The following is a 24,241-nucleotide window of genomic DNA, read 5'->3' as shown; positions in this document are numbered from 1 at the left end:
TAGAAAATAGTTGGTTTTATTTCTGTATCAAGATCAGTTTCTATCCATCAGCATTCATGTATTGGATTGTTTAAGAATCAGGCTTCAACAGATGCAGGTTCAACTCTCGCCAATAATGACACTTCAATCCACTCCCACTAATTTCTTGAAGAATTCCATAATCTGTGAACTTAGGATCAGATTCTGTTTCTACATTTATGACAAATGATGAAAGGAAAACATTGCAAAACGAGGGAAAATTTTAAAAAAGCAACAATCACAAGACATTCCAGTTCTTTTGAGTAGCTTCACGAAAAAACAATTCAATCAAAGACAGAAGACACCCATCTGAGAATTGTGCAAAAATCTATCACCACCGCACATCCCAATTACTGTAAACAACATTAAAAGATGTGCTCACAGTCAAAAACTCAAACCTGCAGAGATGAACAAAGACACTCCTGTAGCTGAGTCTTAAACGGCAAAGAGATCAGTTCAGCCCACGTTTCTCTTTCTATTTATATACAATTTTAATAGTAGAGCATTTCCTTGCTTGTGTTTTTTTTAAGTTTCTGAGCCCATAAATCACTCTAATATTATACTTAGGTTGTTCTCTGCAATGGAAGAGAAAATAAACAAACTTGGATCTCAAAGCTGTCGAGGTTAAAGCAGCAGCCATTTCCTGGAAAATGTCTAAATTATGCTTAACAAGTCACACGACTGAAATCATGTCAGTAGAACCAACGCTTCACCCTGTTTCCCAAAGCTTTAACAACACCGCACATTGCAAGTAAATCTCAACAGGCAAATGTAGAAGCATTAAAATGAAAATAAAAAAAGGATTCTTTAACAGTGTAATTACGTCATTTCAAATCCAACATGTCTATTTATTATTACTCTATTTTTGGAGACAAAATCTACAGTTTATTATTTATTTACATGAAGAAGAAAAAAAGAAGTCCAATCTGCACTAATGAAACAATCAAATGGCACAGGAAGACAAATAATTGAGAAGCACAAGTATCTCAATTAAAACAACAAAAGGAGGAACAAACCAGCACAGGTGATATTATGGCAACAACTCAAAGTGCAGAATCACAGTGGTTAGAAAGAGGGGCAGAGGTGAGGTAAGTTTTCTTGGCCACATTTAGGAGAGGAGGCACCGAGGCGAAGGGAAATACAGCCACCTGTCACTTCACGTTTAAAAACACACCGGGAAAAAGGTCACACTAGTTGATTATGTATTTGTCTTGATAAGTGTAAATGTCTTTGATTGTGATTCCAGGAGGAAGTGGGTCTTTGGGTGAGGCGCTCTGTGGAGAAAGAGAGCCGTCTGGTAGTGTTGTTGGCAGTCGTCACGGCTCGGAGAGCGAGCCGAAGGAAGGAGCATCTTTGGGTCGGTGAACAGAACAGATCAGACGATGCAGAGACGCCTGCCCACCTGCTGCTCAGTTTCCGGTGTACAGATCCACGGTGCTGGAGCTGAGGCCACGGCTCTCCCTGAAATTACTGCCTCCCCGAGTCTGAGCGAGAAGCACATACAGAAGATAGAAGGCATTAGAAGGACATGAAGGTTAAAACGTGACACTTTGGATAACAGGATTAACCTGACACGACTTCAATGCCAGTATAATAAAATGCTTTCACCTGGAAGGAGTCGTCACTGGTTTTGTTCAGGTAATTCAAGGACGCAGCTCGCTTCATGCTGTTGAACAAATGATAACTTAATGGTTAAGGCACAAAATGATGATTGTTCATATAGATACTTTTGGGGAAAGCCACCACCTATCCCAAGGATATTACTTCTAAAATTCTGAAGTGTAATTAGCTTTAAATGCCTGCTACAAAACAGGACTTGTACGGTCATTACTTGGTGTTGCTGCGAGGTTCAGGAGGTCCGTTGCCCTGCAGTTTCTTCACCAGAAGCTCGCTGCTGCGACGTAAAACATCCCTGAGTTTCCCCAGAGATCCGCTGCGCTGGAGGGCTCCACTGCCGTCCTGCAGACACACACACTCATCAAGCCAGCCATTCAGCACCGACTATGTCTGGAGAGATCACACAACTAAAAGCATGTTTCTTACTTTTCTTGACTTTATCAGATGCATGTCTGCCTTTTTGCATTACTTGTGTAGTTTAGCACTGCTGAGATGCAGTCAAGCAGCACAGTCATGAATTCGCACCAAAAAGCATTTGATGTGACTGAAATATTTAGCTGGATTTGTAAATGTATCCAACATTAATGTAGGTGTTTAACGATACACTAACATTGAGGATGGCTAATATATTTAAAACTGATGTCATGTTACACACATATGGTACCGTGAATAATAGTGTCAGGAAGTATCTGCTTGACAGCCACAAATTCATCGTCAACTAATTTAATATTCAATTGACTCCTTTGCATGACTTTTAAAGGGAAAAAATGGTCAAAATTCTCTTATTCTAGCTTCTTTAATGCGAACATTTTCTGGTTTCTTGCTTCCTCTATGACAGAAAAATCTTTGTGCTGTGAACAAAACAAGACATCAGAGGATGTCATCCTGGGCTTCAGGAAACACTGATCAGTACTGTTCACCATTTTGTGACATTTCATAGACCAAACAACTAATGAATGAATAATCTACAGATTCATTGACAATAAATGACCATTAGTGGCAGCCTTAGCTGTAAAGAGCTGCTTGCTGTAGGGTTTAGTGGATGAAACATTAAGGAACTATCCACATAATCAGTATATCTTTGTGTGTGTTTTGTGACAGTAGGTGGAATATTGTGGGGACAGTATGTCACCCTTGGCTTTAGAGTTATGGACATTTTACAGATCAAATGATTACATCGGTTTGAGAAATTAACAGATGTAACAGTGACCAAACCTAGATGTTCTCTGTAGACCAATTCAAAATGAACTGAAAGTTTGTTCCAGCTATCCATCCATCCATTCATTAACATACCAGCTACCCAACATAGACAGTGCTTTAACTGCTACACAGTAAACACTTTTTGTGGTGTCAATGGAACATGGATGACCATATAAAGCGTGTTTGACTTTGTGGTCATTATAGTGCAATACTAGTGTTTAACCAGCAGGGGGAACTGTGGGTACATTTGAAGATTTAGAAGTAGCTGATAGATTTCTAATCCCCTCTGTGATTCTGCATCAAACATCAAACACCACAGGATATGTTTCCATCCCACGCAGAGAAAAGACAAACTTCACAAATGAAAAACTTTATTTGAGAATACCAACAAGTGTTGATGCAATAATCTTCACAATGCAGAATGGTAAATATAATGCAGTCCTACTTACTAAGATAGTGCTTATAGACCTTACCATTTATGTTCTTCCACTTTAGGAAACTGAAGTCACACTATATATGTCAAGAACAGACAGTTCAATAAATAAGCATTCCACTAACACAACAATATTGCCATAATTATGTGATGAACGTAGTCGATTCTTTTGTTCAGAGTTGCATTAGAAGTATAGGTGTACTCGCTGGAAGGAATGAAGAATCAAGGCAAGTAGCATACCGAAAAGCCGTAGAGTGAATGCACTTGTCAAATCTATAAATACAGCCTACAATTACACTTCCAAGATGTTAAAGTCATTTACATTCAGTTAGTTAAACATCTGAAATAACATGTTGATCTTGAGGAAACACTCGCACTGTACTTTTGGTGTCTAAAAACCATGATTCACCAAAGTGACAATTGCAAACAGCTGTGTAAGAAAAAAGGCAACACACTCCATTAAGCTTTGTGTTCAAAATACAGCATCCATAGCCAGAGTGGGCACTGCGACTGTACCACCGAAACATACACAAATACACACGAAAACTACTGGGGGATCCAGGCTTCTGTTGAGTTATAACGCTAGCTTCTGCTCCTGCACCAACTGGACAAGGCAATTCTGGGCATTTTCGTCCATTTTTTTTAAAAACCTATTTCTATCAAGCGATCTCTCAGGTGGTGAGTATTTGTGCTGGATGCTCCAGTGGGTCTCTGCTGTCATATTAGCTTTACAGCAGCGGCCAGTGTTGCCAATTCCCTTTGTAAATGTGAGCTGCTGTGTACATACTGTGGCGGCACAGAGCCTTTGTGGGCGCTCTATCAAACCAAGGACACCGAACTCGGTAAGAGCAGCTTGGAAATAAATTACCATGGCAACAAGAGCTTGCTGTGATCTGACCAACTTGCTGTCAGCTTTACTCTCATGTTGGCCTTTCTGATCTTTCACAGCAGGCAACAGAATGGCATTGTTGACATACTACTACCTTTATATTCAGCCACAACAAAAAGTATTTTAAAAAATGTAAACAATATCGTACAAAACAAAAATTAATAGGAAATATATCTAGAAAAACAAAACATGGCAACGCTCCCTTCTCTTTTTATCACCAACTTGGCTGCAGAATTTTGACTGGCATGTTAAACTATACAGTACCATTCATTTTAAAACTGTTAGAAGCATTTGATCGCAGGCATTAGTTCAAAAAAAAAAAACAATTAAATAAATAAGCAAAAAAATGGCCCAAAAAAACCCCCCTAAACAAAACAAAAGATACTATCATGGCTAAATACAGGCACCAGGTTGGAAGCTAGCTTTGAGGTCAACTTTCACTTGGTGGCTAATAGTGCTCAAGTCAACAAATTCTGAGTGAGACCAATGCAGAGTAACTGTGGAAAGTAATTATTTTGCGCACACTGATTCTATAGTGACTGTAGCTTCTTATCTGACTATAGGTTGGAGTGACATCTGGAGCAGACGGTGCCATCAAAGGTGACGCTAGCATTTCTGTTTTGCCTTCTTCCAATAACTTATTCTCCTGCTCCTCTAACTAGCCAAATAAATCTACTATGCCCCATGACAAACTACAAATGGGTGTTGAAGAGAGGAAAAATGTGCAAGTGGCTTCCTCACAGGGAAAGATTACACACACTATGACTGTTTTTTTTTTTTTTATGTTAAATGAGAGAAAGAGCTGACATCCTACACAGGGGACGACATAGGTTAGTGAGAGGAAATCACGGAGAGAGGGTGAAAGAAAGAGAGAGGGGAAAAAACAGAGCAGAGATGAGAAGACCAAACGTCCCAGCGGTTGTCAGTTGAACAGGGGACAGAGGTGACAACCAGGAAGGGGCTTTCTGAGTCTCTGCCGCAGGGGGGGGCACCGGGAATGGTAGAGGAGCTGTTGGTTTGTTGGGACAGAGAAGGCCAGAGGGAACGACAACACACATCCATTTGCTATTGTGTTGGGGAAGGAGAGAAGGATGGAGGAATAATCTTGATGGCTTAGGCCTGATAAAAGAGAAAGAGAGAAAAAAAAAAAGAGACAAAAACGGCACACATTGTAAGATTAAGAGCTCTGGGATGGGCTTCCTACGCTAAACGCCTACACCTTAATAAATCTCTGCTTTTCCTTCTCTGACCTGCATCGTCTCTCCTGCAGTGTTTTTGTGAACCCTAGTTTGCAAAGCTGACACTAACAAAGTCATGTAAAAAAAAAACCAGCAGCATAAGAGCTGGATTTCTCTCTGATAAATTGCAGCTGTCTTAGAAGCTGCGCTACAACAAGCAGGTCAGTGATGCAGTAGGTTGGTGGTTGCAGTCACCGTGACTCAGCTGATTTTCTTTCCTCCTGGGGTACCAGGAAGCCTGAACTTGGCAGACGGCACCCGGGCAGTGACTGTGCACTGCAGACACCTCATACGGCCTTTACACTAATGCTGAGACACTCTGCAGTATGAATTCTGCAACAGCCAAATTAGCCTCTTATGAAAGATGATGACGTAGTCCTTCCAAGCTTGTCTAGGCTTGTTCTAATGTCCTATTAACCGTATGAAATGACTAATGAGCTAATTATCTGACCTATTCATCATGTCACTGTGTAACAACCCACCCAAGCTTACTGTGTGTAGTGAGAGTTCGAGAGGGGAGAGTACAATCCACTGAATGAGAAAAGGAGATTTGATTGACAGGCTGATTGGTTGTCATGGCAAGAAGAATCATTAAAAGATGCAGGTTAGTGACAAACAGAGGAGGAAAAAGGCAAACAAGATGAAATGTGGAAAACATGCAAACTAACAAGCAGCACATTAAAGCAGAGAGCACAAAGCAATTACAGACTCACAGACAGCAGGTTAAACCAGGCTTCTTAAGAGACACACACAGGCAAGCTCATTAACCTGAACACAGCCACAAACGTGCTGACAGCTGTCATCGCATTGCTGTTATTTCCGCGCATATCTCCTGTGGTTCAACACAAACTAAGGAAACGAGCATGTGTGGAGGGGCATTTGAGTTGGTTCCATCTAGCAGGTAATTATTTAAATATCCCAGTATATGACTTGCTTCCTTGGCCTCAGTGACACATTTGAGAGCGCAGAATATAGATGAAGACACGTTTAAGGAACGTTTTACAGCAGGTGACATCTCAAACACATGATCGCTCAGAAAATATCTGCACAGAAACGGGCAGCACTTTCCAAGCCTAATCTCTACAACACAGATGTTTGCAATTTTGTAGATGAATGGATGGATGGAATTAGTTATAAACTCTTCTACTCGAAACCACAAAGTAGCGTGACTTGTGTTCAGGAACAATCGGCAAAAAGCACAAGAATGTCATGAATATATATATATATATTTTTTGGCTTGGCTGTGTGAATATATTTTCTACCGCTACAGCTGTGACATGGATAATGAAATGCCAGCACACACCCTGCAATCCTCCGCATGCCATCACATGTTGTTCAAAGACAGACAGGTGCACGCTGGGATGAATACACATGCCATTAGGTTTGCTGCAGAGTAGCTGGGTTATATGTGTAGAGCAGCCTTCACATTCACACAACAGCCGGCAAACAAAAACCCAAACTTATACTTGAGGAGAGCAAGAGGCAGACATCGGGTTAACAGACATTTTCCAGCCATGTGAGAACACATGGAACACATGTGGTCCATTAGTGTGCGTGTTAAGGGGAGGAGCCCAGCAGGCTAACGCTGCTACATGCATGTTTGGACTGGGTTGGTGCAGTGAAGGGTGTGGCTGCACTTAAGTGAGGGGAGAGGCACAGGCTCAGATGAGGCATCCCTGCCGGCACAATTCTGCCCTCTGTCTATGCAAGTCTCACCAGAGAGCTTCTTTCAACTGTGACGCAGTTCCAGTAGTGCCTAATTGTATACGAATGTCATGTTTTTTCAGCTCTAATAAAAAGGGAAATCCAAAAGGAAATGCTTATCAGAGATAAAAGCCCAGACATGAAATGGTGCTAACAATTGTTGGTCAGGGTGAAACAGCCAACAGCCAAAGGACATTATAACGAGGCAATCAAACAGCAGGACGAGCCTCCACATATCAACCGCACAGTTTACTGAGCAGAGGGACCAGCATCAAGGACATTAGGAGTCTTGTCAGCTGTGCTTAATGGTGGAAACATGACGCATCCTAATAAGGATTTAGACAGGCCGTATCTCTGAGTCCCACATGAGCAAATAAATATTTAATATGCTGCCAGGGTGCCACAGACTGAGCTTGTGCCTTTTTGTCACCGTTCCACTTGTGCAGAAGCATTGCCAGGCAAACAACCACTTATTAAAACAAGACGTGTAGTCCAAAGCAAACTGTGATGCTGTAAAAAAACAACAAAAAAACAACAAAAAACAACAAAACAGCTGCATGCCAAGACACTCAATCAGCTTTGCATTTTGTGAAACTTATTTCCAGGTTAACTTAAAGGTAAAGATGTGGTATCTACAGAGAGCTGGTGGACTGGTACAGATACAGCACACAGAGAGTAAATCAAGAACTAATTTTTGAGCACCTATTCCAATTTGTAGAAAGATGCGTAAATGAATTGATTTACGAGAAAGCAGATTGTGCAAACTGAACTTTGTTTCCATTATCTGACTCATATTCGGCTAATGGTGACTAACAAATGATTTAATGATGGCTGACATCATAAAGTAGGTCATGCAGGTGTGCTGGTGCACCCTGACCTCAGTGAAGGGGGGCTTCCTGAGCTTCATGAGAGGTGGACCATGAAGAGCAGCTTCCTGACCGGCTCTGATAATTTAGGAGCCAGAGGAGCTTCCTGCTAAAAGTGCCCGTTTCCTACTCACTGGTCATCTAACGGCACGCATCTAAAATGCAACAGTCCTCTTCTCTCATCTTTTAATTTACATAACAAGTCAATGTTTTTTTATTTAGAATTCTATCTATCTGTAGATGTACTGTACCAGCCCACACTCTGTGATTAATACTAACACAGCCTCATCCTTCCAGAGAGGCCACTGGACGTGTTGACTCTACTGTAGTGGATTTGTACTCACCCCGTTCCACTCCACGCCCATACTCACTTCCTCGCCGGTCTCAGAGCCGCTCTCATACTTAACGCTGGTCAGGCTGTCCCTGCTCCTCCGCCTGTCGCCCTCTGTATCTTTCAGGATCTCCACCACACGTGTCTGGTGGATGGGGTCGATGCCCTGATGAGTGCAACAGACAAACACAATCAGAGCTAACACAGAGGCAGACAGAAGCTAGTCAATACTGGCGAGGGTGCGAAGTTATGTGGATGAACTACAGTGAATTATTTCGATGCGCTGTCATTAACATAGGAGGAGACGTTTTAAATGACTGTGAGATGGGTGTGATGTTATGGGAGAGAGATGGGGGCTATCAGAGACAAACCACTTACTGTGTTGCTCTGGATCCATAGCAATGCAGGGAAAGGGAAAGAAATATCATGAGATTAGCTGTCCTAACACTGGGATCATATTTCAGACTTGATAAAAACAGGAACTGATAAGGTATCTGCATCCATTTTTTGTTTATTTTTAGTTAGGAAATAATGCTGACCTGCTTGCGAGACCTCACGGCGCACTCCTCCAGGGTCTCAGCAGCCTCCAGCTTGCCCTGTCGGCGGTACAGAGCACCAAGGTTCCTCAAGGTGGTGTTCACTGTGGGGCTGGATGCAGAAAACACACAGAGATTGATTCTAAAAGTGACATGAGCAACAGCTGAGTCTGAACACAGCTAATTCTGAAAGAAAACACACTTCTTAGTCTGTTACACTAACAAAAGCTTATCATTGATATGTATTTACTGACACACAGAAAAATGACGGTGTTTAATTTCCGGTCTTTATCATGTGACTGCATTTATGACCAAGCCATAAAAAAAAAACATTCTTATCAGTGTCTGCCTCACCTGTTGACTTTGCAGGCCTTGTACCAGCCACCGTACTCGCCGTATGGAGTGTTGTCTCTGTGTTTGCCCTGGAAGTAAATAAGGGACAGGAGGAAGAAAAAACAGCGAGGAGAAGAGGTGGTTAAAACTGGATCAGCAGCATTTTTCTTGTGTTTACACATAACTATTATATGTCCTTTTGGGATTATACTGTGTGTTTAGGGTTGTATTTCACTTTGCAGGAAGTGACTTGTTTTTCTTATGTCTTTGAAAACACATTTGAAAAGCTGCACCAAATATATCTTTTTTGTTTGCTTTGCTTTTATTCTGAAAGACACAAGGACGGGTACAGAAAACCTCTCACCTTGCTCATCTCCTCTCTTTCCTCTGCATGCATCCAGATGGGCTTGTTCTCAGCTGCAGACAGAGAGCAGAGATGGTCTACAAACAGCACTGGAAAATGGCTGAACAGCTTGGTCTCATGAAGTTTCCAATAACTCAAGATGAGAGAGTTTTCTCCTTTAAGGCGGATAGTCTTTTTTGTGCTTGTCTGCTAAATATATAAGGGAGCTAAATGCACTCTGAGATCAGATATTTCTACATGTTAGCCAGCTAGTTTTGACAGGAAGTATTAAAAGTGTAGGTTGGTTTTTAACATAGCTGTTGATAATATAAAGATTGAATCAGAAACAGTATGTTCCTGTGCAAATTTATTCATACAGGACAGCAAGTACAGCGAGAGAATCACAGATTTTACAACCAGAACAAATGAAAACGACGATACTAATTATGGAATACAGACAAAAAAAAGACAAAACATGATCATCTAAAGCCAAAATACTATCCCAATAGTTTCCATCACTTTTAGATTTTCAGATGATCAGTATTATGTATTTGCACCTATATATACATAAAGGTAATGACGGTCTTTCACACACACAAACACAGTACCTATAAGAGAAAAAAGGTAAACAAGATTAACTGTTGCTGCTGCTTCATATTGATTTGCCGTTGACCTTCAACTTGCCAACAGGTTTAAAAAAATAAAATAAAAAAAAGAATCCAAGCGCGACTGTCAAGTTAAGTGGCACATGAAGAATAAACCTCTGAAAAATGTGAGATGCTTTTGCTCAAAAGGCGTCAGAGCAGCGCATTGTGCCGAGTCACTTTGATTCCTTTCTCAAAGCAGTCAATCTAATCCCTGGAGGAAAGCCAGCAAAAGGCTTAGCTGAAGCTAAAAGAGAAGAAAATTGCAAGAGTTCATCTTTCAGACACGCAAACTCTTTATTTCTTCAAATGGTTTCTGTAAAGATTCTTTTGAGTCCTCTGAATGATGAAGGTTGGGACCCTGCTTAGAGCACCGTCTGCTTTCTAACCCTCTGTCCACCACGGACTCTGCTCGCTGGTGTGAGACAAACAGTAAATGGAATGTAAGACAGACACTAGTGGAGGGAAGATTAAAAAAAACTGAAAATAAATCGAGTCTATATATTGCAATGGCACTTGAATGTAATCCACTACTCTTTTCTGGGGCTAACTTTGCAATTAATCATTGTTTTTAGATTGACAGAAAAAGAGAATCGTCAAAAAAATAATAATAAAAAAATAAATAAAAACACAATGAAGGCTACAATATGTACTATGAGGCCTTACCATCAACAGATCCAAACTCTTTCTCATGAGCACGAGTCAGAATCTCTTTGTACAGAATCTCAGCCTCCTTGTATTTCCCCTGTTTCAGGAAGCAGGATGCCTGAAGAAGAAAAAGAGGAGAAAGTACATTTTAGTTTTGGTCCTACCGACTCAAAATGTGCCCTCTGAGAGCGAGAGCAGCCTGTCTGCATATTACTTCTGCATACTGTGGCTCATGAAAAATGATATTGTGCCGCAGAGTCTTTTTTACTGTGCATACAGCTTTCCATCATAAATAAGGACAAAAGCAAGAAGTAGGGAGAGTTTCAAGCATCATACAAAGAACTACCGGCTTGGCCTTCGATAAGTCGTACTAACTGCAACAAAATGATGACAACACATGTAGTAAAAGCAGAAAATGGCAGCTGCTTTTTAATGCCTGTGTTTAAGAAAATTGTGTCACTTTTATTTAAACAACATAAAACTGAAAAACTGTGCAAGTTGAGCAGAGTGATAAAAGACATTTAAAGAGGCGTCTTTGCAGGCAGAAAGCAATTTATAGGTTCAACATCCCTGCAGACACGAGCTTAGGCTGACAGAACACATGAGCGACTTGGTTCACTATCGTCATACGCTCTGTCTGTGTTTTCTTTGGTACATTCACACCTCAACAGAGACAATAGTTTGTCAACATAAACAGTACGTGGAAGAGAAATGTTTGAGAGGAAGACAGGAAAAAGCACATTAACTTCTCTCTCACCAGGTTGTTCTTGGTTTTAGCCACATTGGGATCATCTGGGCCCAGCCTGCACTCGTAGATCTCCAGAGCACGACAGTAGTAATATTCCACCTCCTCATATTTGCCCTGGTTCTGACACAGCAGGGCCAGGTTGTTCAGCTGCTTGGCCACATCTGGGTGGTCTTTCCCCAGCACCTGAGGGGAATCAAGAAGCAGACGTTTTGAATTTACATTTCAGTTCGTCTTACTGCCTCAGTGCCTTTGGCTCCTCCGTGCGTCTCTTCCTTCTCTAGCTCCATATCCTGTTGTTGCTTTCACCAGACAGCCTGTGCGTGCTGCAGGCACTCAGGAGATCTAATAAAAGGCTGGCTGATCAATAGAGAAGGTACAGAATAGAGCTTTCAGGCAAAGAGAGACGCTTTGTACCCTGCTGAGCTCTGTAGTTTGTCACGTCTCCAATCCATCTCTTGCCTCGCTCCCCCAACGGCTGCTATCCATTTTCAGCTGTGCTCTCAATTAAACCCTCCAATTCCCCTCCAACAAGGGAACGACCCCCAGTGGAAACGTCACAGACAATTTAAGGAAATCATTTGCTCTTTTCCCTATTTATAGCAGCTGGTATTACAGTAGCTTGAGCTGACATTTTGGAAACATTATCACTGTTAATTACCTGATTACAATGACATAGTTGTTCACGGTTTTAGCTTTGAGATGAGACCTTGATAGCAGCGCTGTGGACTGCTCTACTGGCGTAATCCAGGGATATGGCCTACCTTTTCTCTGATCTCCAGAGCCCTCTTACACAGCGGCTCGGCCTCCTTGTACTTCCCCCTCTTTCCATACAGCACAGCCAAGTTGTTCAGCGTGGCAGCGACCTGGACATAAAGAAAAAGAGACCCTGAACAACATCCCCTCTGCTTTGCTCTTGCACCGTCAGTTTAGCTTTACAATTCACTTTCGAACTATCACAGTCATTTAAATGCACATTGCTGAATGAAGCTGTGTTCTCAAAAAGCTTCGAGCCGGTTTAATTAGATGGCATGATAGTGTTGCCTGCTTTGTGACAGGATAAAACATGAAACAAACTGAACAGCCTACAGAGATGCTCTCATTGTAATGGAATAGCTTTCTTTAAGCTTTACGAGGTGTTCTACAACTACTGTGGAAATCAGTTTCTTTAAAATCTGTTCACATAGTGTCTGTTAATGTTTTCCTATTGTAGTGCAATTGCCAGGATTCTGTGAATTGGTTCATGCTGGTTGTGTGGGCAGACATTGAGCAGTCATGATTGATTACTTGGAGCGAGCAGGCACATGGTCAAAAATCTATACTTTACCAGTAGGAGAAAAAAAAAAAATCAATAAAGACTAAATGAGTAGGACCATAAACAGAACACTGTGCAGTTATTGCCTCCCTGTTGCCTCTCTCTTTGAACAATTACTGTATGAACCTACAACACACTCTTAATCTGATCTGTCTAAACATAGATGTGTCCATGAGTAGATAAGGTTGCCGTGACAATGGTGGAGACTTACAGCAGGATGGTCTTTGCCCAGGGTTTTCTCACGGATGGATAGAGCATCATTGAGCAGATGTGCTGCTTCTTTGTATTTGTTCTGGTCCCTGAACAAGAGAGAGAGACAGGACATGATGAGACTTAATGTTTCCTGCATTTTGATTTAATTTGTGTAGGAAGAAGGCAAAAAAAGAAAACAAAGAAGCAAAGGAACTAGCCACTTTTCTGACCTATAGACCAAGGCCAAAATGTTAAGCATGGTGGCCACATCAGGGTGGTCATGTCCAGAGGTCTTCTCCAGGTCCTCCAAAGCTTGCTTGCAGAGGGGCACGGCCACCTCGTACCTGCCCTGAGAGGCGTACTGGATCACCAGGTTGTGCAGGGTTCTCAGACGGGCTGGGATCTCATAGCCTCCCTGCTGGGCTGCAGCCACAGCTGCACTGTTGTGTTGGTGCTGCACTACAGGGGACAAGGACACACACACAAGGGAAACATCAGATTAGTTTCCAAAGGGGAAAAAAAAACTCCTGATTAAATCACTAACTACATTTGGATAATAATTAGATGACTGTGATTATTCAGTTCAGTGTTTACTGGCACAACACAACATTACCTCCAATAATGTCCTGGGCTTACATGGATAGCGGTGTGAATCTACTCTTACATGGATGTGACAACATAATTTTAGCAAGAAAAATGTCGCTGTTTTACACGTGATACTACAAGCTTATATTGCAACCATGAGTGATTACTCATATTAATTACATACTATAAAAACACTTGGATAAATATGTATTACAAGCTCTTTAGTTTAAATGATGACTACATCATGTTTGAAGCCAAGTCATCTAGCACAGAACCGGTTTTACAGAATTATTAGCGAGTTGAATCATAATATGACGGTAAGCTATTCTGCGCAGTTGTATTTACTTCCTGGGCCATGCTCCTCCTCATCATTGGGGAAAAGGTCATCCAGGGAGTCCTTCGGTGTTTCTCTGTCCTTCTCCTCCTGCTGAGAGAATGAAACAAACCTGCAATTTAGAATCTCTAACAGACAGCTGGAATGATTGATTCAGGAACCATCTACATCAGCCAGACATGTGCTATTAACAAGGACATATAACAGGAAAAACATTGAAATGAAGAATGACAAGCACATCAATCTGCCTAATCAGATCTGTATGTAAGCTAGTTTTATATAATAATATTAGAGTGGAGGGACTGTGATCTAGTCTGTCTATATATATATATATATATATAAATAAAATAAAACTGTTATGTTAAACTATCAGAACCAATACATAACAATTTGAAAATCTACGTTTAATATTACATGCGTGAATCATTTCCCCTTGACAGGGCAAATTGAATTTTAAGGATCAGCTGTATTCATCCATATACATCAAAAGATTTTATTACAGCAGCAGCCGATTAAAAACTGGAAAATGGAAAAGCTGCTTCCAGAGCAAGAACAAGCACCTTCCGGCTTCTAGCAGGATGAGTTACTGCTGAGTTAAGCAGTTTGTGGATACAGGCTGCTCATTTTGTGACGAAGGATATGGTAAGAAAATGCAGTGATTCATCCCTATTACCAGATCGATGACGACCCCCAGTAGGGCTAATTCCTGGAAGACCACACAATATTATACACAAATAAAAAGAGCGTTTTTCCACCTGTAACCAATATCATAGACAGTGTGGTGGTCTTTAGAGTTAAATCAGTAAATTTAGAGGAGATTTGAAGGTCATTTTCATTTCAGTGATGAGGCTAAATCATGAATGCAACTTCAACTGATTTTTTTCTAGTTCACAATGTTAGAAAGGAACAATATATTTTAAGGTATCCTGTTACAGTGAAGACAATCTAAAAACAAGACATTAGTAGACAGTAGAGTAGCAAAATTAAATACCTCAAAATGTATCAACATAATGTCACAATACTATATTAGACCAAGTAAAAATAGTTATATACATTGATCTGCAATCGTAAACTATATTTCTATTGATATTATGCTTCCTATCATTACTTACAGTGGGTGAGACATCTTCATCATATTTTTTGAGCTGGTTCATGAACTCCAGGTGCTTTTTCTCCTCCTCCAGCTGGGCCACGTTCTGCTCGCTCTTCTGAAGCTTCTGCTGGGTGTTGGCCAGCTCGTCTCGCAACCACTGGTTTTCCTGGCAAAGCCTCCTCACCTGGGCACGCAGCTTCTGCTTCTCAGACTCCACCGCATTCAGGTGGTTGGACAGAGCCATCATCACCTGAAACGGAGACGCCATTGGAGATCAGTGACATTCAATGAGGACAAATTGTTGCAACGACAATAGACAGTAGAGCACAAACTGAGGCTGACTCTGAATGAATCATTATCACCATACAAGCTCAGTATAGAATGAGGAAGCTGTGAGGAGGCCGAACACTTAAAGCAGAAGACTGTTGGAGGTCGAAGTTAAATATATACAGAACATTCACTACATTGTACATAATTTCATTTTACAGAACATTTCCTTTTAGCTTTCCCCTACACAGCAAACTATATTCCCTCACTAATGAGACAAATTATGCTTTGCTGTCCTCATACTTTCCCCACCAAGTCTTACCTGTGCTTCTCCCAGGCCCAGTTCAATCATCTCCACTGACTTGCGGAGCAGATTGGACTTCTCATGCACCAGGTTGGCCTCTTCATCTTTCTTTAGGCACTTGATGGTCTCCAGGAGGCTGTGGAGGATGGAGTTGTGCTCGTTCTTCAGGGCCTCCAGACCCTGGATCACCAGCTTTGTGTTCGAGATGATCTCCTCCTGAGAGAGCTTCTCGAGCTTCTCTTCCCGTGGATACACCAGAGTGGACATCTTCTTTGTAGCTCAAGGAAACCTGTATATGATTTGAGAATAAAATGGAAACGGGGATGCTGAGACACGGTGGGAATTTAAACCACAACAGCAGCTGCCACATTAAAAGGACATTTTCATGATGATCCTTCAAAGACACAGCTGTGCTTGTTTAACACTGAAATTCACAAAACACAACCCAAGAAGCTGAGCTGAACACCAACTGTCAAAACATCTCTCGTTACTTTTCCTCTCTGAAACTGAATGTATCCTTAGTTTCAAATGATCTTCTACACTATAAAACATTTACGGTGTTCTCTGCTTTTGTGACATGTGAGAAGGCGCTCTCCATTTCTCAGTTTAAAGATATCTATGTCTAACTGTTTTGCACACTTCCTTGATGCTAATAGACATGTGCTCGCTAATAAGATCATAGCATGATCCTGCAGGAAGGTGACAGCCATAAAAAGGGGTATTAAGTCATGTTCCATCACGGCAGCTGAAATGAGGGATTCAAATTGAATAAATGGCATGGGTCAGCATTTCTGTCAGCTCAAAAATTGAACTCATTTGTAATGTATACACTTCACTAAGATAAGAAAGACGTGTAGTTATATCAAACACGTGAATTAAAAAGCATTAACCTCCACCCAAGTCTGATGAATTATTCAGCTGGGAGGGTTGAGTGAACGGCCACATACAAAGTGAAAACATGCACAGCTTTACACACAGCCAACAGCCATAGGACATATCATGCTGGTGGAGAGACGGTTGGGATTTGGCACCTATAATAAGCTCTGACTGGGAGCAGAGCTCCAGCTTGCAGTGTAACACGGTGCACACAGATGCTGCAGTGTAGAAGCTTTCTGGTGCCAGCACCCAGACAGAGGCCAGTCCTGCTGGCTGCATGACTGGCTTAAGAGTCAAGGAGAGTATGACCTGACAAAAACCTCAGTAACACAGCTCAACAGCTGGCCAAGTCAGAAAAAAAGAACTCATCGACTTTCAATAATACTGTGCTCTCAAGAAATGTCAGCCCTTTAGTGAGTGCATGGAACATGTGCTATTTTCCCGAACAGTCTGAATATAACCTATGACTCAGTGAGCCACATCACTGTTGGCTACATCGTGCAAATGTCAGAGACATATGCAGCCCTGCCCTTCCAATGCTGAACTAGTGTGTTATGTATTGTAGCAGCAGTGAGAATAAAGGGTTAAGCATAAGGGGGTTTGCAGTTATAGAAGCACCAGCTGAGAGCCATCTGCCTTCAGAAAACTGCAATACACCATTAGCGCGCCACTCCCTGCTTTGCCTTGTACATTTCTGCCATTTTCTATTAATGCAGAGCACTAACAAAATAAACAGACCGACAAAAGCCTTAAAGAATTAGCAATAAATAGCTATTTACTTTCTACTGTGGCAACAGAACAGATAATGACAGCAATGTTAGGTCCTGTTGTAGATAAATAGAATTAATCGAACTGGCAAAACCTAAAGATCTCCATTGCTTTATGGTGGCAATTAATTGTGGTTGGATATTTAAACTCCTTGAGATATCACAACATGATTATAAATGGGTGCAGTGCAGTGGTTTAATTGCTGATTAATTTGTGAGTATTTGTCAATGAATTGTCAGAAGATGGTTTAAAAAAGCCTATCACAATTTCTTAGTGCTTGAGGTGATGTCTGAGCAATAACCCATAATCAAAAACATGTTTCATTCATAATGACATAATTATAAACCTCCAACATAAACACATCTGAGATGCTACGAAACAGATTTAGGCATTTTTACTCTTTAGAGTGAATCAATATAATTAATCGGTTCTAAAGACAGTAGCTGATTCATTTCTGTTGATGCAATAAGTGCTGCACCACTGCCTGGCTGTCAGCTTTAATAACCTAAGCTCTCCTCTTACAGAAAAGGTTATTTACTTGTGCATTTTCAGTGGACCTTGGCTGACACTCCCACTGGCAGGAACGCAGACAACACATCAACTGGATCTGTTGCTGGTATCCAGTAATTATGTCCCAGTTGTGACATTATGAATGTCACATCTTGTAATCACAGCTGGGTTCTATCATGAGACTGTTGTTTATTATGCTAATACATACCGTGACAGACACTAGACTCACATACACGGTAATAATCTAGCTGGCCAACCAAATTTCAGACAGCCTGTGGAAATGAGCTTTATTCATGACACTTGAGCCTGTATACCAGCAGCTGGAAGCTCTGGATGGACAGGAGAGCAGCAGGGATCGATAAGTGTCGGGTAACCTAACACAATTGCTTGTACTGGAGGTTTTTTCCCCTTTTCTTAAGGTAAAAGCTTTACCATCCTTGAAATCATGTACCTGATTACAAAAAAGGTGGTGATGCATGGAGAAAGCCTGATTAAAAAGCAGGTAGCACCTTGTTAAAGCTTGTAATACATCAGAGCAGTGCTGACAGATTATTAATGAACATATTAGATATGGTACCCAGAGGTGGTAAGACAGAGCATCTCTCAGCTCTTCTATTTCATTGTAGAGGAAGACAACAGAGAAGTGGCTACAGGTCAACCAGAGCAGAGAGACAAAATCAGTTAGGCATTTCTCACCCCACATCAAATGACCCTATTCTGAAGAAAAGCAAACACATTAACTAACGCTTTCTATGCCTTTTCTACAGTTTTCCAGATCATAGAAACAATCACTCCTGAAAATCACTGTGTCACGAAAAAAACCATATACTCTAATATACAGAAAAGCAGATCTTATGAGGTAGGGTTTAGTGGAATTTGCCCCGATATGCACATTTTTAGCATAGCAACAACAAAATGACCAGAGGGCTTTCAGTCAAGCACTGAAAGTGTGCTCTACAGTGAAATGTGTTAAAGATAATGACAGTCAGCAGGCAAGACATAACACGCTTTTGGGAAAACAGGCACTAACATAGGAAAATAGTATGCAGTACAGACAGCTGACAAAAAACACGGACTCATTCACTGCTTTACATGAACGTTTCATCAAATGCCACAAACAAATCAAGCTGAGCTCTTTTTTGCATGGGCAAAGAGATGACTGTTTCATACGGCGCACTGTATTCAGCCGGATTTATAGTAGTAGGCTACAGGAATATTATGTAAAACCGGTGAGGCCTGAGTAAAGTCAAGGTGGGGGATTGTAAAGCCATCCAACCGAGCTTTGCACTGGAGCCTGCAGTGCATTTCTGCCTGATAAGGTCTGCTAAAAAACAAAACAAACAAAAAACAAACCTACCTCTAGCGTCTCTGAACATGATATGAAATGTTCTCTTTGAAAGATCAAGGATATTCACAGATCAGATCCCTGAAGACTTACTCTGTTTAACACCTGTATGGATGAAAGGCCTGACTAGCTGGGTATACACAAAATTTAATAAAGAGAAGTGCTTTTACACAAGCCAGCATCTTTTCCTTGATAAAATACTCACAGACTTGCATCAAAGGCTTTCTTTCTTTAGAGAGCAGAAGTTAATATTTTCCGAGTCTTTAAAGAGGTGAGATAAAGTCCAACAGGCCTGTTGTTTTCCCCTGAAGAGGCTGCCCTTGAATTAATCTTTAACCTTGACATTCCTCTACTATATCTTTGTGTCAAAAAAAATGTGTGCAAATTAAACAGTTGAGAGCATCAAATGAGAACAATACAAGAGCCTGGCTACATGAAATGACACACCAGCAATACCTCATGGTGTCCAGATTATAACCATTTATGTTGCTGAAATGGCTCAGTGCTTTGGGACAATATAAACATGACTTGTCATAGACATGTTACACTGTACGGCAGTGCATATTCACTTGACTGGGGCTTTTATCAAAATCCCTTCATGATCAGGTTTGGAAATTATTAGGATAAAGTATTACTCTAGGTCAAGGAGCTGTGAGTTTGGTAGCTAGTGACAAGACCAAGCTAAAAAGTAAACACTGGGACAGAGGGACAGTCTACAGCTACTTGTCCTGTCATTTTCATACACATACAACATAGATAAGACATGGTGCATTAAAAGATGTTCCTGTTTTATACTGCTACTTTAGAGCAAATGGAGTATTGTTTTTGTTAAATGTAGCTTCTCAAATTGAGTTTTACAGTTGAAATATCAAACCATTTTCCTGGCACATCTACAAAACAAATTATTTCTTAACAAGAAGAAAAAACTGCAAACAAAATACGAAATCGGTACATAAAGAATATTTATATCCATTTTAAAAACCCTGAAATGGCTGCTAACGGCTTAAGCCATCCATCATTCATGCTGGCGACGTCTACAGCTGCTACATTTGGTGGACTAGAAAACAAACCTCGGTTTCAGTGGCAGATCAGAGCCTCATAGTTTGGCACGGAGAAAAGCTGATGAAATAATGTCTCCTCCTCGAGCAATAGTGCTACACGCCAACAAACTGCATCATAAAACTGCTGTCCTAATCCAAAGAGATCCTTTTTTTTTTAAATAAAAAGGAAACATTCAGTGTGAAATGGAGGCAAATGGAAATGAAACGGGATAGTAATGAGAGTGATGAATGCTGATGCTGGGGAGAGGAGGATGGAGGCTGCCTGCAGGACGATGGTGACCTTCCCACTGCTTCAGCAGAACAACTGAGATCAGCTCAGGGTGCACATCAAGAGATGGGCCCGCCCACAGCGAGGGGAAAGAGAGTGGAGTGCAGAGGAGCAGGTCAGATGGGGGAGGGAGCTCTGCTGATCTAGACTCTGCTCCTCTGCTCTATACTCATCAGACACAAAGGAACAGGCCTAATGAGATCCCGTGGAATAGCCTCAATGACACCATTTACAGGCTCAATAGGAGTTGCACATGCCCCAAAGGCTGAGGACAAACTGCATTCTGCAACGCTGAAACCCACAGACTCTTGGTACTGTGCAAATTGCAAAGAGTTTCTGGTTCCATACCCTTATCATGGCATCAATCAATAAATTCCATCATTTAGAAACTCCCTAAACAAACATTTCACAGTCAGCATTCCAGATAAAAGATAAAAGGAATGAATCTATTCATTCCAACATATATCTTGCAAACAATCTCTTCAGCAATTTTAAGGGGCTAACAGAGCAGAGACTAGATGATTTCCAATCACATGATTAAATTTGATTGATGTGAAAAAAGTCAGAGTTGAAAAACTTCAGATTAGCGATAGATTAGCTATAGTACATGGACTGTATGTGAAAAACCCAAGTGTTAGCATATCTCACCATTTCTACTCTTTCCTAAACTTAGAATGCAAAGCCCCTACAACAAAAGCATTGCATTATAAACATTACATAGGTTACTCAATTACTGAACTATAAAAAAAATATTACATAAGAATGGAATACAAGATCCATAGACTCTTAGTACTAGCTAAAGGGAATGAATTTCCAAACCACAAAAGTTCTTCAGACAAAGTGAAAAAACAAGTCACTGAATAGAGAAGCCTTCAGTTCCTGATGTTTACAGAATGTGGACCTGGAAATGAATTTTATGGACCAGGTAAATGACTCAACCTTGCAGGGGGCTCAAAGGTCATAATACTGCAGCAATCTCAGCTCCTACAGCACAGAAACCAATACCAAAGCCAAAATGCCCAAGAGTGTTATGAAAGACAGTTCTGTGTTTAAACAAACACCTTGGATGACTCTGTACTGACTGGTTCACATCCCTCTATGCAGTAAAACCATCACTCCGTCATGTTTACCCATCCAGAGCTAACCTCTTCATTAGTTTCCATCTCCAGAGAGGACTCACATTATTTTATCCTCTTATGGCTAACATCATCATTACTCAGTTCCTCCTTTCTCACAATCCCTTGCTACCATCACTGCACTACAGTCATTCAAGTGGACTGACTGAGTAACCCTTAATTGACATAAACTGCACTTGAAGGTGTAATTGCACGTTTAATCTTTCTGGAAAAGATTAAAACTCCTAATTTAAGACGCTGCTGTGCTCTTCTTTAAAACTGTTTGGGTTTGGTTGCTAAGGATACAGAGCCTTAAAATGTGATCCATGTTGGTGTAATAACAGTAAAATACAAGTGTAGGAAATGGAAAAGGGCAGACTGCAGTGGGTGGATAAACAAGCCAATGGCCGAACACTGTGCCATCTCCCCAGAGAAGCATTTCCTGTCTACTTGATGAAGTCTGACACCACCAGATCGCTAAATCTTCCTCTGTTTCCTGCACAAACAGCAATCCAAAGCACTGTCTGTACCACTGCCAGACACAAAGAAGAGCCAGCCATCTAGGAGGGTGTGGCAGGTCCTGGAACAACCAGAAGGGTGCCACTGACACTGTCCACAGTCATCCATCACTCCACTGAAACCAGCTGCTGGAGGGCTGCTTCCCCACTCATGGCAGTCTGAAAAATGCCTGCTTGAATACTGTCAAGGATTCAGAAGAGATACCAGCTCGAGCATCTGTCTAGCCTTAGGAGTTGCAATAAATGTAGCACCTGTGTCTACACCACAGCCCTCTACACTGTGCCAAAGCACTGATGTGCCAATGTTGAAAAACAATGCTTGACATTTGAATAATACAGTTACATAGTAATGACTCTGTATAATATTGGCTTTGCTTGAGGAGCTTTCTGTACATTTATAAATTACTTCAAAGCGAAAAAAACAACATATGAGGGTCTATTATTTAACATGGACATTGCCAATTTTTGGATTCCCACAATTTGATCTTGCTTTGGCGGATCGATTCGTAACAGGACGAAAACATCTAGCAGGTTCTTAATTATATCGATGCCATCACAAAATTCACTGTGATATTTAGAAGCCGAAAACTCATTAGGTTAACAACCTCATAGTGACGCTGGCTGTCTGATTTGGTTAGCGCTCCGCTCGGCGACTAGCTACCTGCCAGCTAATCAGTTAGCATCACCACTCCCTGGCTAGTTTTAGCGAGTTTATCCTGTTCAAAGCGCCGAGTGCATCGTTTATATACGAGACATCTTATATATACACTACTTAAATACACTGTCGTACATAGAGTTTACAAAAATGACAATATTTGATAGAGGAAATACAGCTTTCACTTACCGAGAGCTAGGACTGACGGCTAGCTCAGCCCCTTTAAATCCAAAATGTCTCCGACACAGCAAGACTCTCCCAGCAGCCTCTGCGGCTATGTAGAGTGACGTCATGTTTTGTTTTCGCTGCGCTTCTATGCTTCTATCTATCTATCTATTTTAAAAATATTTTAAAATTTGATATACAACTGTTTCCTATTTTAAGCAGGACGAAGTAGATAAATGTATAAGCCATGATAGACTGACTGTAATTGATGACTGGGACTTCGAGGTTTAATTTTTACTATTCGAAAACATAAATAAGTTATAGTCATTCATTGCAAATATCTACAGCTATGACAACTCATAAAGTCCACCAGAGAAATAGATAAAAGTGTGTATAGTGGCATCTGGTGGTCAACTAATGATTACTAATAATATAACTTCACTACAAGACAGTTCACTTTTGAATTCACCCAGTATACAGAGTATGTGTTACCCCGGTAGGCATATTTCCCCTTCAGTGCTGCCTGATAATACGAAAATGATGTCAAATATATATTTTTAGATTATATGAATTTAAAAACATCTCTATTGCTGTTTTTGAGATTGACACATGTACAGAAACAAGGAGAAGACCGACAGGACGAAAATGAGCAAATCACTCAGAGCTGGAATTGATCCCACGCCGTAGCAACAGACTCCACCCTTATGTGAGGGAGCAGTCATTGATTTGATAATACATCATGAATCCATAAGATGATTATACATGGACAGCTACAAACAATGATTTATCATGGCATACAACCCAGTTAGATTAACAGTGATATGATTTTCAACAATTACTATTAAATATAGCTTGTCTGTGTTTTACCCATAGACTGTGGGTTTTACCTAGAATGAAAATACATCAAAACAGAGCCTACAGTTCTTATGGCATGTTTGCTAATAGCCATCTACAGAAGTTAAATTGGGATTTGTAGTTTCAGAGCGAACTGTACACATTGTGTCAGTGGATTGTACAATATTACAATGGCTTTGTTTGTGGACAGAGATGTGCAACTATGTGTTAGAATGAAAAAGAAAAAACAAATTACATGCATCCCTGGTGCTTTGGTAAAACATCAGAGTAGCTGTCGTAAAATAAAACTAACAGTATGGGTGCTGGATATAGCTGTTTAATGAAGTCACCGAAGAACTATGAACAGTTTCAAATTTGATTAACCAATAAAGTGTCTCATGAATAGCAGGAGACTTCATTAAGTGGGACACACCATGGCATTAAGTTGTGTTCCTTGTACAAATACGCCATAGGAAGTTAATGCCCCATCC

The 24,241-nt window shown here is 40.9% G+C and overlaps 1 protein-coding gene across 8 annotated transcripts; it reads right to left on the bottom strand.

Moving 5' to 3' along the window:
* Nucleotides 1–23,041, bottom strand: klc1b (kinesin light chain 1b). Of its 8 annotated transcripts, none has more exons than XM_022191235.2 (17): nucleotides 22,941–23,041; nucleotides 15,654–15,924; nucleotides 15,084–15,314; nucleotides 13,983–14,064; nucleotides 13,283–13,511; nucleotides 13,072–13,159; nucleotides 12,310–12,411; nucleotides 11,558–11,731; nucleotides 10,819–10,918; nucleotides 9,530–9,582; nucleotides 9,187–9,254; nucleotides 8,836–8,944; nucleotides 8,675–8,683; nucleotides 8,310–8,462; nucleotides 1,850–1,977; nucleotides 1,627–1,684; nucleotides 1–1,502 (listed from the first exon to the last, which is right to left on the bottom strand). In XM_022191235.2, the coding sequence occupies exons 2-17, from the start codon at nucleotides 15,900–15,902 to the stop codon at nucleotides 1,428–1,430; spliced, it is 1,908 nt and encodes a 635-aa protein (XP_022046927.1). In that variant the 5' UTR covers nucleotides 15,903–15,924; nucleotides 22,941–23,041; the 3' UTR covers nucleotides 1–1,427. The 8 variants fall into 8 exon arrangements, with proteins under 8 accessions (XP_022046927.1, XP_051815722.1, XP_022046928.1 ...); XM_051959762.1 differs by lacking the exon at nucleotides 22,941–23,041 and adding an exon at nucleotides 20,205–20,470 and having other exon boundaries at nucleotides 13,983–14,061; XM_022191236.2 differs by lacking the exon at nucleotides 22,941–23,041 and adding an exon at nucleotides 20,205–20,468.
* Nucleotides 23,042–24,241: the final 1,200 nt, after the last annotated feature.

Source organism: Acanthochromis polyacanthus, chromosome 15 (genome assembly GCF_021347895.1).
Source record: "Acanthochromis polyacanthus isolate Apoly-LR-REF ecotype Palm Island chromosome 15, KAUST_Apoly_ChrSc, whole genome shotgun sequence".
NCBI classification, from domain to species: domain Eukaryota; kingdom Metazoa; phylum Chordata; class Actinopteri; family Pomacentridae; genus Acanthochromis; species Acanthochromis polyacanthus.
The sequence above is the reverse complement of the archived record's forward strand: the minus strand, read 5'-3'. Positions and strand labels throughout refer to the sequence as shown.